Source organism: Solanum dulcamara, chromosome 11 (assembly GCF_947179165.1).
Source record: "Solanum dulcamara chromosome 11, daSolDulc1.2, whole genome shotgun sequence".
Taxonomy (NCBI): domain Eukaryota; kingdom Viridiplantae; phylum Streptophyta; class Magnoliopsida; order Solanales; family Solanaceae; genus Solanum; species Solanum dulcamara.
In genome coordinates this window covers 63,011,293-63,030,419 of record NC_077247.1, presented here as the reverse complement: position 1 = coordinate 63,030,419, position 19,127 = coordinate 63,011,293, and the positions used below count along the sequence as shown (strand labels likewise).

Here is a 19,127-nt window from a genome sequence, read left to right as displayed (position 1 = left end):
ATACTTAAAAATACTAACTTAAAAATATCAAACCAAAATATAGTGTCAACGGTTAAAATGATAGAATTATAATAAAATGATTTTTACGTAACATAATACAACATATAGTAGTCTAATTTATTTTATTTTTTTAATACGTTATTTTTTAGTATAATTTTCTTACTTACCTATAAATATGATATAAAATAAACAAAAAAAGATCGAAAATGTCCTTAAACTATGTGAAATGAAGAAAAATGCCCTCCATTAATAGCTCAGTCCCAAAATGCCCTCATTATCTATATTTTAGTTCAAAAATGTCCTTATTGTTAATTAATGAGCTAAAAACGTTTTTTCCAAATAAATATACTATTTATTTTCCTTTTGAACACTTTTTTTTATTAGCAAATGTTTATCCTACTTCAATTTAAAAAATATAAAATAATTCTTATTTATTATAATTATTGTTTACCATCATCTAAATAAAAATTAGTGATGAATTTACTATGATTTTGTATATATAACATTATTATTCATTAAAAAAATACATAAAATTATTCTATTTTAATTGATAAAATGAGATTAAGAAAAAAATTATTTTTTATATTTGTTCTTAGTTAAAGTGGTTTTAAAAGAAAGAAAATAAGAACAAAATTCTTTAAAAATAATATTTTTATTCAAAACAAGATGTGTTTAAAAAAGATTTTTTTTTGAAAAAGGACATTTTTGATCATTTAGTAACAATAGAGATATTTTTGGACCAAACTATTAATGACAAGAATAATTTTGAACTAAAATATTAACGACAAAAATATATTTGAACAAACTATAAATTAATAATATTTTTTATTTATTTCTAATAATTTAAAGACATTTTTGATCTAGTTAGAAAATAGGTAGAGAGTTCCCAAATTGGCATTTGCACTAAGGAAAAGAAAATGTTGGGCGGGAAAATGAAACGTCTCACGAGTATCGAGGGAAAAAAGGTGATTTTTGAAGCCCGCCTCGCTTCGCTAATTTCAACTTTCACTCTCTTATCTTCACTTTCCTAATTTGGTGTATCAGTCTCTCCCAGCTTGTACGAAAACCCTATAAATTCTAAAGAAAGTTGAGCTTCTTTTTCCATTCAAAGATGGTGGTTCCATGCGTTGCCGAGCTTTCCGATCCCAATAATGAAGCGATGGTCCCGAGACGTTGCAGTGCTAGAATCAAAAATTTGAAGAGTGAGCAGGAAGCTCAGCGTCAGAAAGCACGGTGCCGCTCCATTGACGACCCAGCTCTTGAGAAGAAAACAAAGGTTTATAAGAAGAGCAAGGGGATTACTCCATCACAAGCTGCCGATAATGACGTCACAGTCAATACTGTTGATAACAATGACGTCACAGTAACCAATGTTGCTGCACCAAATGACTGCACCGATCACCCTGTTCTCGAAGTCCCCCTGAGTCCCCAGCTCAGTGGGAATGGGAATGAGAAAAGTTCGCATGCCAGGGTGACAGAGACTATACGGAGATTTAACAAGCATTATCTCCATTTCGTTCAGGTTTCCTCAATTCAACATTTCATTTTTTTTCCTTCACCCTGTGATGATAATTTCCAGTTTCGTTCAATGTTGACATTTCATAAGACAAGATAAGGTTCAATTTTAAACCATATCTTTGTCGTGCGTGTATATGATAGTAATGATTTTCTCTCATCTTGTTGACCGTGTTTAGGAAGAGGAGATAAGATGTGGAAGAGCCCAAGCAGATCAAAAAACAAAGAAAAATACAAAATCAAAGGTCAGCCCTCCCCTCCTACAAAAGTACATTTGGTAGTTAGAACCATGAAACATATCAACTTCCAATTTCAGTATTATTTTATTCTCTCTTTATGCCCAAGTTTGTTTTAGTGGTTTGGCCTTTTATTGGTTATTTTGATTTATGTAAGCTATGCAAACTTGGTAGCCCTTAATGTCTTTAGGTTGGTAACACATATGTGCAGGAAGCCGAAGATGATGGTAAACGCGGTTCCAAGCGTCCTGATCTAAAGGCTATCTCTAAGGCATGTATTTCTTCATAAGTCCATATTGGTTGTGTTAATACTCCTATAACATGTGATACCAACTTGAATGCTTTTGGCCAGATCCATGTACTTGTGTGCTAGAGCTAGACCAAGATAATGTTGAGATTCACCAATAACTCTGACCTTTTTTGTGACAATTTGGTGATCTACAATACTATTGGTATCTACTGATAGATGGGGAAGGGCCTAACTATGTCACTTTTAATTATTTTATCAAATCAATCCCCTGACGTTGACTGCCACTCCTTCGGATTTATTAGCATGATAGATCAAATACAATAGGGTGACTTTTATTTAGGACAAGAATCCAAGTAGATATATCACTTAAACTACAAACTTCAGTTTGATGGTTACAAAATTGGTTGCATGTAACTTTTGAAGTGTGAAGGTGTACTGTTCATGCTGTTAAAGTTTGAACTAGTGCCTTGAAATTTATATTGAGTCTGTTCAAGACTCTTGAACTTCTGCAGTAATCTTAGAGACATATATAATGGAGCCTTTTGTATGCTCTAGTATTAGGTCTTCCAAGCCATTTATAATTGAATGGTTCCTAGTTCTCCTTTTCTTTATTTTATGTCAGTCTGATTGTGTACCAAGTTAAAATGATGAAAAACTTGAGAGATTGGCAAATGCTACATGATTCTCCAAAATTGCATGGATTAGATCCAACTTTTTTAATATTGAAACTTATAATGCCTATCCACATAACTAGTAATAGGTATTATAGATCTTGGCAGTCAGTACTCATTTCTCTCCTGATCAGTTTTTTTAATATTATAATGCAAGAGATGTAATTTTAGCCTATCTTTTTTATTGATTGATATTCTTAGCCTATCTTTAAATTTGTCTGACCTTGATTTCTGTTAAAGAAATGAAGATATTTAGCACCCATGTATGCTTTTGTAGTGGTCTTGAGGGCAAATTTGACTAGGAAGAGTAGAAAAATAATGAGAACAATAGTAAGGGGTCGTTTGGTAGAGTGCATAAAAGTAATGTTAAATAGAGTGTATTAAAAATGTTTGCATATGTAATGCTTGTATTAATTATAGATAGAATATTTTTTATGCATTGTTTAGTTTTTTGTATTAAAAATAGCATGCATTGCATAAAAATATTTATTTACAAAAATATCCTCAACAATTATGGTGAAAAAGGTGTCAAAAGGATTTTGAGGGGTAATTGGGTTTTTAATTATGTTAATGCATGCATTAAATCTTCTTGCATTACTAATTCCTAGAAATCCATGGTATTAGTAATACACACCTTAATACACAATAGAGTATATAACTAATGCAAGCATTAGTTGTACATAACATGAAAAAGTGTACCAAACAAGGTACTACTAATACACCTAATTAATGCATGCATTAATTTTGCTAATACACTCTACCAAACAACCCTTAAAACTAAAACCTTGTCAATCATTTTGAATTGGACTAAAAAGGAAATCTTGCAACAAAAAGTTGGATAATGGATGCTTTTTTTTAATTAAGATCAATGACTTGAAACCACTTTATTCATAAAAGGAAATAAAAAGAAATAAACAGGTATAAAAACTATAATTGTCAACCATGATTGAATCTATGGAAGCATATATACAACTTCCATCACGTAGCTTTACTGCTACCAATGATCTTTTCATTGTTCGTAGTATTGAGGTGATTTAATTTTACATTGTGCAAAAACTTGTATTCTATTTGCCTTACCTGTTGGTAGTTTGTACAAAGTTTGAGTCTTTGTTATGTAAATCGACTTTCTTTCTATGGATTCTTAAATGAGAAAAGCTTGCAGATGATATCAGAAAAGGAGGTTTTGAATCGTGAGAGAATTGGCTCCATTCCAGGTTGATTGTCTACTCTTGTGATGCAATTATACGTTTCGTGATATGATTGATTTATCAAATGATGGGTATTTGTGTATGATTGTGAATTATATAAACCCCACTTGCTTTTCTTAGGAAAACCACTTCTTGCTTCTATAAGCTTACTTTCTATTTGAATGTTAGGTACCCATATCATAAGATATTACAACAACCACAACAACAACAACATACCTAGTGTAGTCCCACACAGTGGGTTTTGGGAAGAATAGTGTGCACATAATTTACCTCTATCTTAGAGGTGATGTAGAGAGACTGTTTTCAATAGATCCCTGGCTCATGACAACGACAGACTTGGAAAAGAGATAATAGAAGTACAATAGACAATATATAGTAACAAAAACAACAGACAATAACATACCATTACTATAACAAAATACTACTATAAGCAAACTACATGAAATAATAAATAGTCACATAAATCGAATAACAAGAAACTACAAAAGTAAAACTACGACTGCTAGTAAGGGCACAAGACAAAACACTTTTACCTACTAGTAGGGACTCACTCCTACATACTAATCTTCTACCCTAATTTGCATCCTCCACACCTCCCTATCTAAGGTTATGTTTTCAGTAAGCTGCAACTTTGTCATGTCCTATCTAATCACCGCTCCTAATATTTCTTTGATCTACCTCTATCTCTTCTAAATCCATACATAACCAACCTCTCACACCTTCGCACTAGAGCATCCGTGCATCTTCTCATCACATGCACAATCCATTTCAACCTCACTTCCTACATCTTGTCCTACACCGATGTCATCCCCACCTTGTCTCAAATGTTCTCATTTTTAATTCTATCTCTCTTGGTATACCCACACACAATTAGTTCTCTTAGTTTCCCCTTCTCCCACTCAGATTTTCACATGTATTAAAAGGCTCTTAAGATATCAGTAGAAACTTAAGTAATTTTTTCTAACAATGATTGGCCTTTTGCTTAAATTTTGTTCTTCTTCTCATAGTTTTCCCAAGTCTTTTATTTTTTTGGTGATTGTTTCTGCAGCATCATTATTTTTTTTTTGAATTGGCTCATCACTAATATTTTTTGGCGATTGTTCTAATGGCAACTTTGTTTTTCTCTTGGTAACTAAGCCTGTAAGCCGATGTAACTGTGTTTATTTTGGGTGATTATCATGATGGTAATGCCTCTTTCCCCTTTTTCATTTTTTTTGATAACCGTGGTATCCGGGCCAACTTTTGTGCACCTTGACTAGTTTCAGGGAATACCTGCCACCTCCCACCAACAATAGGTACTAGGTAACTCTATCCACCAAGGCTAGGACATATGTTAAGAATCACTTAGTGTTTTTTGTCTCTGCTTAGATGCAACTCTGTTTTTCATCTTGTTTGACCACTTTTTTAGTCTTTCTGGTCAGTAAATAACCGTTGTTCGGCAAACACATGCTATGGTCAGTTTGTGTCACGTCGGCGCATTTGGCTGTCTGTTGACACATTTTCCATTAACTAGTTGGTATTTATTGTATACAACAATGCTCTACTTTCTGTTTAGCGTCATGTTACTGTTCAGCTACATACCCACTGTTCAAATTAGCAATTTGTCTGACATGTCACTGTTCCGACAGCAACCACACTATTGTGTTTATTTTTATAAAGTAAATATTGTTCTATATATAGTCATCAGTGGCACATGATCAATCTGTTAACCTCTTTGCACTTAAAACTGATTTCAATTTTTATTTGATAACTCAAAATACTTTACCTTGAATTTGAACAACTTGAGTTTAAGGGAGCTTGTTGAAAGTCAAGATAGGTGTTGACTTAGTAAATTTGTCACTGTTATCTTCTATTTATTTTGTTTACATATGTTTTTGTAATTACTACTATATTGCGTTCCTGACTTAGGTGTTTTAAAGTCATGATGTTTACCATATCAAAAGAAAAATTTTAAATTTTTCTTTCCATCTCTCTCTCAGACCATCTCCAACCCACCTCTATTTTACTCTCTATTCTTTATATTTGGAGAGTAAAATAGAGAATGGGCACTCCAACCACCCTCTGTTTTACTCTCTACACTCCAAATATAGAGAGTTGAGAACTATTATTCACACTTTCTATTTCACTTTTTGAATGTTTTTCATTATTATATTACATTTCTACTTTCTATTATACACTATTTGTAATTAACATATGATTAACCATATAATGCCATTAATCTCTAATATTCGTAATTCTTTTTTAATGTAATACAACATTTAAAAAATATATTATTTAATATATACTACTATCATTCTAGAATAATAATATTTTTAATTTTTTTTTAAAAAATTTTGTCACTTTAATTTTCGTCAAATATTTCAGATATATTATTTTTATTTTTCGTCAAATATTTCAAATATATTATTCGATATGATTGGATTATGCCGAACATGATATAACATTGTGAAAAATTATAAATCAAAATTACTAACTTGATGTTTTCAAAATTGAAAGTTGAGTATTTATGTAACATTTACGTAATTGTATTTCATTAATGATATCACTTTTATTTAAATTGTCCATTAATATGTATATTATTTAATATTTGCTTGCAATTTATATTATTTAGAAATTTAAAATAAAAAATTAATTTTATATTAAATATTAAGAATTTGAAAAAAAATAAATTTTATATTACGTGAAAATTAAATATGGTGATTATTTGGAAAAAAGAAAGAAAGGATATATATTATGAAATAAGAAAATAAAAATGAAATAGAAATAATAATATAATATTGAGGAGAGACAAAAAGATTAGAGTAATATAGAGAATTGGGTTGGAGTTGGTTATCTCCAAATACTCAATTCTTTATATTTGAAGAGTAAAATAAAGAGTGGGTTGGAGATGCCCTCAGATTTCATGGTCCTAACATGTTACAACTACATGTATTAAACAAATATAATTTCGTGCGATTGAGTCAAAACCTGTTTGTGAATACAAAGAGGGAATTTTTTAGTTTGATAATGTGATTTAAAGATTTTTTGACGCAGCATGTAACCTTTTTCTTTTGCATGAAATGCAATAGAAATTTTAACTATCTGAGTTTCAAACAAAATAAATGGTGGAATTTTGACCAAATGTATTCATATGGCATACTTTGGCTCTAGAAGATGAAAACTTTGATGCTGGTGAATTGGACCAACAGGTTTCTAATAGAACACATCTAGAGATTATGAGCCCGTTTGAATGGGCTTATAAGTTGGTCAAACCAACTTATAAGCCCTCTTTAGCTTATTGTAGTGTTTGCCTAATGCTAAACTTTAAACCATAAAGTTCTTAAAGTCAGCCAAAAATGAAAGGTTAGGATTCCAACTTTTTTTTTCCAAGTGCTTAAAGCTATTTTCTTTGACCATGGAAATTACTTTTATATCCTTAATATTTTAGCTAAATTTCTAAACTACCCTTTTTATTCTTTTAACCCTAAAATTCACATCATTTTCCTCATTTCTTTGGCATAAGCACTTTTATCCAAACACTCAACTGCTTATTTATAAAAATAACTTTCAGTACTTCATACATAAAAGTTACTTTTTTTAAGCCCATCCAAACAGGCTCTATATCTTTAACTTATCTGTCAATTAACTTCTAGTAAGCCTGTACGACATTAGCGTTTGTTCTTGTCCTTTACATTTGAAATCCAGTCAATCTATATGGTTTAATGGTATGTTCTGCAATTAAATTATGTTTTGGGTGTTTGTATCTGTAAGAGAATTTTAGCTTTAAGTTTCTTGTGGCAGGCATTGATGTTGGTCATCAGTTCTTTTCTCGTGCTGAGATGGTCGTTGTGGGATTCCATAACCATTGGCTAAACGGCATTGATTATGTTGGCCAATCTGCAGGGAGAAAAGGGGTATATTGTTGGCATTTGAGTTTGAGAAACAGTTGACTAGCTATTAGAATTTCAATCTTGAATTACGATATTCTTCCTTGCTCAACCTAGCATAGTGAATGCTATTTTGCTTGTTATTTTTTTTAACTCATTTCCTCCAAATATCAAGAGAATGCCATTTTTACTTTCGACATTTATGGGCGTAATCTAGAAACAAACATTTTCAGAGGATGTTATTTGTGCTTTGAAGGGAGAAATAAGTTGTATCATGAAGGATGCAGATTATCTGGTTTGCTGTTAGGGAAACTTTGATCCTTCGTGTGCACATTCCGTTATGGCCTAGTTTATTCTTACAGTTAGGACATTCTAAAGATCTCAATCTTTTCATTAGACATTCCACTGTTCATTTTCCTATTCTTTACTTTGAACAGTCATAGTGAAGTGCATTGAACTATATCCTACAGATATTCTTCCTAAGTATCAACAAGATGCAACAGTGGAAAAATGATAAAATCAACTATTAACTCTTATAGCCCTTCGATGTGTAAAGTTTTCTCTTGGTGCATTGGATTGTTTTTAATTGCTCGTGACTTAAGTTGTTACAGGGAATTCAGTTCATTGCTCTACATTTGATGATAATAAAATGATACTGAACTCTTATTGACCCTCATGTGTGAAGTATTTTTGGGTATTGCTTTTGTTGTAAATGCACCCACATGAGCTGCAGAAGGTAGTTCTTTTATCTGGAGGCTTATACATTTCATCTCTACTCTATTACAATATATTTTCCCAAATGTCTTCTAGATTTTTCTCTCTTTCCTTTTTGTTTTGTTGACTTCGGTTGTTGCCTTTTATAATATGATCCTTTCACATCATTAGGAGTACAAAGGCTACAGTTTGCCCCTTGCAGTATCCATTGTTGTATCGGGACAGTATGAAGATGACCAGGACAACTATGAAGAAGTAGTCTATACTGGTCAAGGTGGGAATGATCTTCTTGGTAATAAGCGCCAAATAAAGGATCAAGTCATGGAACGGGGTAATTTAGGGCTTAAGGTTTGCTTTTTTCTTCTTTCTTTGCAACTACTTTTTTTTTATTAACACTTCTTATTCTGAATTTAATATATTATTTTCTGTTTTGGATGTGTGATAGGTTAGCTAACACTCCCTTTCTCCCTGTTTATGAGACTCTGTTTTCATTTGGGATGCTCTAAAATGTTTGATACCGTTCTATTTCCTTGTTTAGTATGGGAAATAGGAAATGTCACCCTGCTATTATTTCTTTCGCTTTAACAGTGATAGTCACTTGATAGAGTTCTGTTACAAAATCTATTAGTACAACTTTCTTTTAATAAGTCAATTATTAACCGCTTGATGCACTTCTACCTTTTTGTTTGTCGGACAGGATTAATGCTTTTCCTTTGCTGTCAATTTTTTTTTGTCTAACAACAAAGAATTGTGGGGATGAGTGGAAAAGTGATATACACCTGAATAAGTAGTGAGAAAGATGCTCAATTGTAAATTATGTATTTGATGAGATTTTTGGTTGGGTTGTTTCACTGAGAAAGAAAACATATATTTGAATTAGGGAAGTACATTGTTTTTTTTGAATTAAGCTTGGAAATATTTTTTCAGCAGCAACTTTTCTGGTGAGATTTTGGTGATCTTGTTCTGATATTTTTTAGTAAGCAGCTCAAGTTGTTTTTCCTTTCGCACCTTGAGTTGGCGAAAATATTTCTAAAGAGGCATCTTTTCCTTATTCTCTAGTTTGACCAATTACAAATGTAAATTTTGTCACATCCTAATGCTGCTATAAAAACTCTCCCTACCTATAAAGTAGTTAATTTTGTCAATTCCATCAATCTTCTATTTCTTTTGCAAACTGGACTCATGCATTTAAATGCACCATGTTCTTTCCTTATACAATATGATACTGATCTATTGGTCAAATTGATGCTTTGTTGAAGTGATTTATATAGTAACACTTATTGTTCTATCTGTTCATAGCATTCATGCTGTGGTGTTTTGCAGATAAAGTTACAGATTTTTAGTAGGGGTGGGCATTCAGTACTTTGATTTTTCATTTTTCAATGGTATATATCAAATACCAAACCAAAGTTAGTTAGGGTCGGTTTTTCTTGTTCGGTATCGGTTCAGTTCCTTGGTATGATCTTGGTATATTAGACTATTTCTCTGCTTAAAACATGGTGTAATTTCTATCTAAAAATTGGCTTCACTTTAAATGTTCACCAACTTTTTGTATAAGAGCGCTACAGACATTAGCATCTTAACTAATATACAGCATCTAAAGCAGCAAATGTAATTATAATGGTTCGGTATTTCTGTTGAAACGTCATACCTATATATTAGGACTTTATATCTGAAGACTGGACTTTTCAAAATCATAAACGATGAACCAAATTCGGCTCGGCCCGTCTTTTTTATGCCCACCCCTACTTTTATGGATTTGATTGGTAGTTTTCTTTTGGGTCTTTCCTATGTTTCTTTCTGCTGAAAGACCTTCACAACAAAAGGTGTTTAGTTATACGTTTTTGACATATTGTGGTGCTCATGCTCATCTGATTTTGAAGTTCTCAAGAGTGGTCAAGTTGTTGAATCTACATGACTTGCTCTCTGTTTGCAGAACTGTATGGAGCATTCTGTACCTGTAAGGGTTACACGTGGACATCGGTGTGTGAATAGTTACGTTGGAAAGGTTTATACCTATGATGGCTTGTATAAGGTAATCAATATGTTTTTCTTCATCTTTGAATCCCCAAAAAAATTCTTTATGTAACATATAAATGCCGACTGTGCTTGTTAAAGTTGAGGCATATTTCTATTTGTTGATTTACAGTTTATTAGTCAGAGCTTCCCATCTTTGTCCTATTTTTTGGGCCTGTTAAAATGGGTCATTTTAGAGGTAATATCTACTTAAACTGCTGTTGCTACTTGCTAGCAACACAACATGAACCAAAGATAGTAGAGAAAATGAAAGAAACATTCTGTCAACATATGGATGTGTGGGTTGTCTATGTAGGGTGATTTAGGAATTTGATTGCTTTATATGTGCTTGATCTCATGATATTGGGCCATTTAGTCAGGTCAGATGTGGATTCTGACTGAACATGTATGATTATGTAGTCTTGACCAATCTATTAGATATTTCTCTAAATGGGCTATATGGCCATCAATGTGAAAAGGAGAATTGCTGAAAAGAAGTAAAAAGATTAATTAGTGATGTCACTTTTCAACTTTCTGTTGTTTGTGCAAGTCAAGTATTTTAGTTTCTTTTAAATTGTGGTAGCTAGATTTTGGGTGCTGTTCAAATGTTAAAGCATTGATATATTCAAGCATTACAGTAGTTTAGTTTTCTCTGCAGATTGTAAATTACTGGGCGGAGAAGGGTATTTCTGGATTCACTGTGTATAAGTTCCGATTAAAGCGTATTGAAGGACAACCTGTGTTGACCACCAACCAGGTTTCTTTCTTTTCTAGCTGGACTTCTTTTGCAGTGGTGTTTTATGGTTTAATTTTAAGTTTTTGTTCCTGTGCCCGAATACTAAGTGGCTTCTTTGCACTCTGAGATTTCTTGCTTGGGAGTTTGGGAGACTGCAAAACAATGAATCTCTGCTTCTTGAAAGTAGATTCAAATTTGTAATTTCACTGATGACCAAATACCTATATTTCTTGAGTTTTTTTTTTTTGTTTTTTGTAGAAAGTTCAAGCTATTTATTCTTGGCAGTTTGGGAGACTGCAAAACAACGAATGTCTGCTTCTTGAAAGTAGATTCAAATTTGTAATTTCACTGATGACCAGATACCTGTATTTCTTGAGTTTGTTATGTATAAAGTTCAAGCTACATGGTCTTTGTGTCACTTCTAAAGGTACAGTTCCCTCTAAATTTGAAGCTTTCACATAGTTTTAAGTTCATGGAATGCTGCAAACTTGTGATTTTCTTCTAATTAGGGGGAAAATCTATTTTATAGGAGTGGGTGGATGAAATGGAGGCTTGCCGCCTTTGGAGTCCCATGCGACAAGAATGTACCACCAAAACTTAAAGTTAAGTTCTACGTAGTGGTGGTTAAGCCGACTATGTTGTATGAGACGGAGTTTTGACCGGTTAAGAACGTTAATGTAAAGAAGATGAGAGTGACGGAAATGAGGGTGTTGAGGAGGATTTGTGGGCATACTATGAGAGATAAGATTAAGAATGAAGATATTCGAGATGAGGTGGAGTGACCTATGTAGTGGACTAGATGTAGCCAGAGAGGTTGATGGACAAGGAGGTGTGAGAGTTTGACACTGGTGGGCTTAAGGAAAGGTAGAGGTAGATCGAAGAAGTATTGCGAGTGATGCTTAGATAGGACATGATACATGTTCAGCTTACTAAGAACATGACCTTAGGTAGGAAGACATGGAGGTCGCAAATTAGCATAGAAAGTTAGTCGGTTGTGGAGCATTGGCTCGCTTTCCTTTGGGTTAGGCTTGGTGGTAGTTTGTTTGTTGCACCATATTTGTTTCTCCTTTCATAGTAGTAGTATCAACAGTATTCCTGCAGTTGCTTGTCCTTCGTTTTCTGTTACTACCTGTTGTATCTCGTGCTTCAGTTATTGCAATATTTTTCTATTGTTTTTTCTTTTCCCTGAATGCCATGTAATGCTTTCTCTGTTATTTGCTATGTCTTCTTTACTTTGTATGCCCTTTTTCATACTGTCTTGAGCTGAGGGTCTTCCGTAAATAGCCTCTGTACCTCTATGGGGTATGGGTAAGGTGTACACTCTACCCTCCGTAGACCCTACTTGCAAGATTTTTTATTGGTTATGTTGTTGTTGTTGCACCTTCAGTCACTTGCCTTCAATTGATCAACTTTCAACTTGTCATATTAATTTGTTTCTGTCATATGCAGGTACATTTTACTCGAGGCTGTATTCCCAACTCCATTTCTGAAATACGAGGGTAAATAAAATAATACAGTTTAATTATCTGAATAGAATTAAATAAGGCAAACTCTTACTTTTTCTGTATATAGGTTGGTGTGTGAGGACATTTCTGGTGGTCTGGAGGATATTCCCATTCCCGCAACTAATTTAGTTGATGATCCACCGGTAGCACCGACGGGCAAGTACCTATGTCTTGATGTTATGCTGTTCTGATGGCTTTCTTAATTCTTCCTTCCTCATGTGCAAATGCTTTCATGTCAATGTGCCAAATGATTTTGTGGCTATTGAAAATTTGGACTTGTCTGTACTATTAACTTTTAGCTTGATCTGATGATAAGATAGCAGAGAAGATATAACAGGGCAGTTGAGATGCCTCAACCACATATCTGCAACTTTATTCCACTGACAAAAATGATGCAGCAGCCTGAAAATGTGACTTGAAATATATCTTCATCAAAAATGCAACTTTAAATATATCTTCCTTAAGCTTTATATTGGCGGCAGCCTGAAAATGTGTGACTAGAAATATATTTTCATAAAAAATGCAACTTTAAATATATCTTCCTTAGCTTTATATTGGTGGATGAATTACTTATATGTCTATTTTCTGAGCATTCATGATAATCTAATTTATATAGATGACTGGCTCAACTTTGTGAAAAGCCACGTTTAAAACTATGATATATTCTAGATACTTGAATTTGAGGGTAAGCAATCATTGTGTTGTATATTCCCCCTTCCCGCAAACTGTCGTGGTCTTTCTCCTACACGAATACAATCTTCCTTCCTAAAACTTTCACTGCCTGTATTGGGTCAAAATTGTCATCCCTACATGCCTGTTTTAAGGCGGCTGGATAGGTCTGTCTTAAAAACATCATTCCCATCATCCTAACTTTTTATTATTATGTTATTTTGTCTGAATGATTAGAGTTCTTAATCCATTGAAGGAAGTATCTCAAAAGACCTTCATATCCCTCGGTTTTTATGCACATTTTTCTAAAAATATTGTTAAGAGAGGAAATTATTAATATGGAAAGAACCCATTCCTTGTTTATAGAAGAAAAGGTTCAGAATCCCTATAATTGTGTACGTAGGAATAAAAACATTTATGAATTGTTTTTCAGAATCCCTATAATTGTGTACATAGAAATAAAAACATTTATGAATTGTTTTTCTTTCTTTCAAGAATTACTTGCTTACCTTCCTTTCCTTTTTGAGATTACTTACAAGGGTACATGCTTGAGGGAATAATAAAGCAATTAATCAAATATGTGAGCCCTTAGACATGCCTATAGGATTCTGAGTGATCGGTCTCAACTTCGTGCCGAGTCAAAACCATACATGCCAATGAGTTTCTTCTGTTCATCTTCCCTTCAGTTTCTAACACATCTCCTCTCTGTAAGTTGGTGCTCCTCTCCATTTCAACATTGCTCATCTTTCTGGGAATTGTTGAGATGCCACTATCTCTTTGGAGACCAGCTTTGATACTTTCTACACGAAATATGTTTTTGAATTTTCATTAGTGCCAAGTGTTGGATTTCTATTCTTAGAAGTCTTTCTTCCTGCTCCAAAAATGTGTTTAATTTCCTGCTATGAATTTCTCTCCCTACTCTTAAAAGTTCCTTCACTTCCTCTTTTTCATTTTAAAAAAAGGACTATTCCCTTTACAAGATATCATCTTTTCTTCTCATTCTCACACAAAAGCAACAACAATGTCTTCTTCTTTTTCTAAAAGAAAATGGTGGTTCAAACTAATGGAACTATAGTTCCGCCTTCACCAGATGCAAAAGATCGAACTCCTCATTCTATTATCTATGAAATTTAAATTTGTCAATCAAGGTGCAATACACATTACTTCGAATTGAGTGTTTCAGGAAAGAACAAAGCATAAGAAGTTAACTGTCTTTTTATTTGACAAAAGATTAAATCTGGGTGCCTTGTGGTGTGTTTCTTCAACTCAAATGACCAAGTGATAGGTATTGTAACAAATCATATTGTGGCTCCAAAATTGACTATATCTGTGGCAAGTTATGAGCTTGCATTACATGCACTCCAACTTGAAAATTATAAATATGGCAAGTTTATTTGTAGTCCAGTTAGGGATTTGTATATAATTATAGAGATTAGGTTTCATGAATTATATTTCTCAGAATGGATATATAGAGGATTTAGAGCCTGTTTGGATTGGCTTTTGCCTTTAACTTATAAGCCAAAAGCCATAAGTTAGAAATCCTAACTTATGACTTTTGGCTTATTTTTCACATTTTACCTTAAAATCAAATGCTTATAAGCACTTTTTAAATTTATCCAAACACTTCAAAAGTGCTTAAAATCTACTTCAGCTTAAAAGCACTTAAAATAAGCCAATCTAAACAGGCTCTTATATAGCTGACAGCAACTTGCTTGGGATAGAGTCATTGCTGTTATTTTATAATTAATGTTCTGAGTATTTTTGAGAGTTGAATTGTGATCACAGCAGATTGGTTTTTGATACTTGATGAAGGATCCCTGTTACACTTTTTTCATACACTACTGTGTGGTATAATATTTTATTGTTCTGTCTCCATCTTACATACTGCAGGAATCCTTTAAGCTGTATCAATTTCTGCAGTAACTCTTTAAATATGTTTGTATTCTGATATTTAGCTTTCCCTGATTCTTGTCAGTGTCATGTGAATGTTTAACATGTGATTTCTTATGGAAGTGGGCGGGTTAGTGGAGATACCAATAAGTTTTGCCCGTATACATCTTGCCACCGTGAAGTTTTGCTTATATCCATTTGTGCCTATCTTTTTGATGTTAAAACTTTTCACAATATTCAGGTTTGACTTATAGCAGGGATATCATATGCGCCAAAGGTATAAAGTTCCCTTCAGCTCCCACAGGATGCAACTGTCGTGGTTCATGTCTTGATCCAAGAGTTTGTTCTTGCGCTAAACTCAATGGTTCTGAATTTCCCTATGTTCATAAAGATGGTGGAAGGTGAGTGCAGTATTTCAATCCTTTGTCAGAACATTTTAGTTTAAATTATAGATGAATTTCATTTACCTAGGTTTCTAACATTTATTTGTGCTTCTAATCTGACATGTTTACTTGCACTTGAATTGCCTACTCTCGAGGCACGATTGTGTAGGCCTTCATGCTACATGTTTAATTCTTTATGATATTTGCATTTTGATCATCTCTTTCACATATAATAGTGCTCCTTTTCCACTTTTTGTCTATTCTTAATTTTAATAAGAATAAATATTTTCAGCTCTCTTGGGATTTCTAGGGGATTTAGCAAGGGTACAACATTTAGCTGCTCCTTTTCCCATTTGTGTTATAAGTCCTCGGTTGACTAACTGAGAAATGAGGAAGGTGGTTTTATCAGGTTATTCATTGTAGGCAGTAGAGTACCTGGAAATTTTTACAACTCACTTTTCTCTCATGATGTTTCTTTTTCTTTGTGAGATTTAGGTTATACGGACCATTATTATGGTTCTATAAGCCCTGAAGCTAGGTGCAAAACATGTTTACCACTTTGCAGAAGCCTCAATTAGCAGGTAGTGCAGTCACCTAGATTCTAAGGCACATGTATCATTGGCAATGGGTGTTATCCTTGAGAGCCGTGTCACTAAACGACAAGTATTTCGTTTTAGTTTTGACTTGATAGATTATTTCTGGTCTCTAGAACCAAGAAGTGTTTTAGATCCTGGCTTATTATAAAGGTATTTTGTTGTCCCTGCTATTAAATATTTCTGATGAATAGAACAAAGAAATTTTCAAGTTCCCTTCTATATGTATTTCCCTTATCTGATACCTGTTTGGTTTGTCTTATAAGTTATAACTGTAAGACAATTTCTCTCTTTTTAGTTCAGTGTAGTTATATGAGATATCATAATGCAATGATAGGAGTCTTGTTTAATTTGTGACAAGTGCTGATTGAGCTTTGTCTGGTACTTTACAGCAAAGATGAGAGCTTATTAATATTATATTTGCAGTTGCCTTGCAGTGGAATTCTTTCAACATGCCTTTTATTTTCGGCTTGTTTTTCTTTGTAGACTTATTGAGCCAAAGGCTGTTGTTTTTGAATGTGGTCCGAATTGTGGATGTGGACCTGCCTGTGTCAACCGCACTTCTCAGAAAGGATTGAGATATCGGCTTGAGGTGCATTCACTTGTCTATTAATCAGATTTCAGATTCTTCTATGCAGAAGAGTCCTGCGTATTCATTTCTGTGGCTGTTTCTTTGTCAATGGGAGCAGGTTTTTCGTACTCCAAACAAGGGCTGGGGTGTGAGATCATGGGATTATATTCCTTCTGGTGCAACCATTTGTGAATACACTGGTCTTTTGAAAAAGACAGATCAGATTGATCCTGCAGCAGATAACAACTATGTTTTTGACATTGATTGCTTGCAAACAATGAAAGGGCTCGATGGGAGGGAGGCAAGTGTTCAGATATTTAATTGCTCAGATTTCCTTTTCCTGTTCTCTTATGTCATGTACATTTCTTCTAGGATTAGCCGAAGGGCGTGTCTCCAAAACTACTATATTCCCTGGACTTTCGCCGTGTAGAAATCATCCAACTTTCGCGCTCTCTGATATTTTTGGCTGTTGAAGTTTTCCCTTTGATCTGGCATCATGACAATAGCACTATTTTCCCATTTGGCTTTGGTCCTTTTTTTTTTTTTTTTCTTATTCACTTCATTTTCTTATGTTCTTCTGCAGAGACGGTTGGGTGAGGTTTCTTTGCCGGGATACTGGCAGAACGATTCTGAGAAGACGTCAGACGGAGGGCCAGAGTATTGCATTGATGCAGTGTCTGTTGGCAATGTTGCGAGGTTTATTAATCATAGTTGTCAACCTAATTTATTTGTTCAATGTGTGTTAAGCACCCATCACGACATTGGTTTGGCAAGAGTGGTGCTAATGGCAGCTGACAACATACCACCTCTGCAGGTTTCTGCTAAATCTTACTCCTGTGTGTTCAATTTGTTTCTAATTGGATATCCGTGGTTGACTTTGGGTAAGATCGTGATCAAGAATCGCGGGAAGTGTAAAAGATTGACTAAAGGGTTACATGAGAGATTTTTTGGAGAGGAAACAGAGAGAAAATGTTCTGCAGCTTTTCTAAAGGTTAAAGTAATGCTGCCAAAAGCCCCTTAAAATTTATGCTGTCAGTTTGCACTATAGCTTGAAGTTGAATAATGTGCACAATCAATTTCCAACATGTTTGTGTATCAAGATTATTGAATTGTCTCATTTTTCTCTTTGACTGGAAGCTATGGCTTCAAAACTAATAAACTCCTCACTGAGAGCTGTAGTTTTACAGCAAACTGTTTTGACCAATCAGCAAGCTAGAAAAATTGTTTCTTTGTCTCTTACTTCAAGGAGAGAAGACATATGTTCCCTGGTTTAGGTGGAAGGTGTTTCTCTTTTCTTTTCTTTTTTGAGGTGCTGTGTGCTTGTTGGCAAGTATTTGGACAGCAGTCAGGTTTGATCGTATGATTTAGATTAAGCCCGACCCTAGATACTTGGAGAGGCTGGATAAGAAAAAACAGAGAATTTATCCCTTAGTAAGCAGTACTATAGTATGAAAAGCAGCCTTTGTACTATTAAATTGCTCATTGATATGTTTATGGTTTACCTGTAGGAACTCACGTATGATTATGGCTATGTCCTGGATAGTGTTATGGATCGTGAGGGGAAGGTTAAACAAATGGCTTGCTACTGTGGTGCTGCTGACTGTCGTAAACGCTTATTTTGATATGATATATAACCATTCTGTAGGTGTTATTTTTAGCACACATTACATTTTGGGGGGTTTCTATATGCTGATTTCTCATCACCTGCACTACTGCGTAGTGGTTACCAGTGTTGGGAAATTGGCTCAAGAGTTATATATTCTATTGCCCAATGAGAAAACGAACTTGTTCATTAGATTTCACATTCATTGTGAATGTGCGAGCTTTTGTTAAATATATATTACAAAGATCCTGCGACTCGGTTCCAATTTGATTCTGTCTATCCATCCCCTAATCTGATCTGAAGAGAAGCGTTGTTTTAGCAAAATAATATCATCAACTACGGCACTGAAGGCATTTTTGAGTTCGTTTTGGGACTGAACACATGAACAACCAGTTTAGTGCTAAAGTTGTGGCATCAATTTAGTGTTCATAGCTGTGGATTAGCTAATTAGTCTTTGCATCGCAGGTAATGAAGTTTAATAGTTGTTACACCTGATCAATGCGTTGATAGTTATTCCTCTAAGTGGGGCAGGTATTCAGAATTAGTAATGGTGGATTCTTGTACCTCCAGCGGATAAAATGGAAATTATTCTAATAAATATGTTTTTTTTTCCTTTTTCTTTATTTTTCCTCTCCACAAAACTTTGGAGTTGGACATGGAAAAAGAAAATAATAAATGAATTGGGGCAAAGAGTGAGTTAT

General features: G+C 33.9%; 1 protein-coding gene across 2 annotated transcripts; it reads left to right on the top strand.

The window, feature by feature from the left end:
* Positions 1-933: 933 nt before the first annotated feature.
* On the top strand, positions 934-18,691 carry LOC129873821 (histone-lysine N-methyltransferase, H3 lysine-9 specific SUVH4). Of its 2 annotated transcripts, XM_055949006.1 has the most exons (15): positions 934-1,522; positions 1,695-1,760; positions 1,963-2,022; positions 3,835-3,886; positions 7,661-7,773; positions 8,632-8,808; positions 10,397-10,495; positions 11,135-11,233; positions 12,662-12,711; positions 12,785-12,873; positions 15,518-15,677; positions 16,739-16,844; positions 16,942-17,124; positions 17,407-17,637; positions 18,332-18,691. In XM_055949006.1, exons 1-15 carry the CDS (start codon positions 1,112-1,114, stop codon positions 18,443-18,445), a joined length of 2,010 nt encoding a protein of 669 aa, XP_055804981.1. In that variant the 5' UTR covers positions 934-1,111; the 3' UTR covers positions 18,446-18,691. The 2 variants fall into 2 exon arrangements, with proteins under 2 accessions (XP_055804981.1, XP_055804982.1); XM_055949007.1 differs by lacking the exons at positions 17,407-17,637; positions 18,332-18,691 and adding an exon at positions 17,196-17,375 and having other exon boundaries at positions 935-1,522.
* The last annotated feature ends 436 nt before the right edge of the window (positions 18,692-19,127 follow it).

Excerpts from the sequence above, each read along its gene's own strand:
- LOC129873821 (XM_055949006.1), top strand. The coding sequence starts at position 1,112 with ATGGTGGTTCCATGCGTTGCCGAGCTTTCCGATCCCAATAATGAAGCG. Across the intron at positions 8,809-10,396 it reads GGGGTAATTTAGGGCTTAAG|AACTGTATGGAGCATTCTGT; the intron begins GTTTGCTTTTTT and ends CTCTGTTTGCAG. Across the intron at positions 17,638-18,331 it reads ACAACATACCACCTCTGCAG|GAACTCACGTATGATTATGG; the intron begins GTTTCTGCTAAA and ends GTTTACCTGTAG.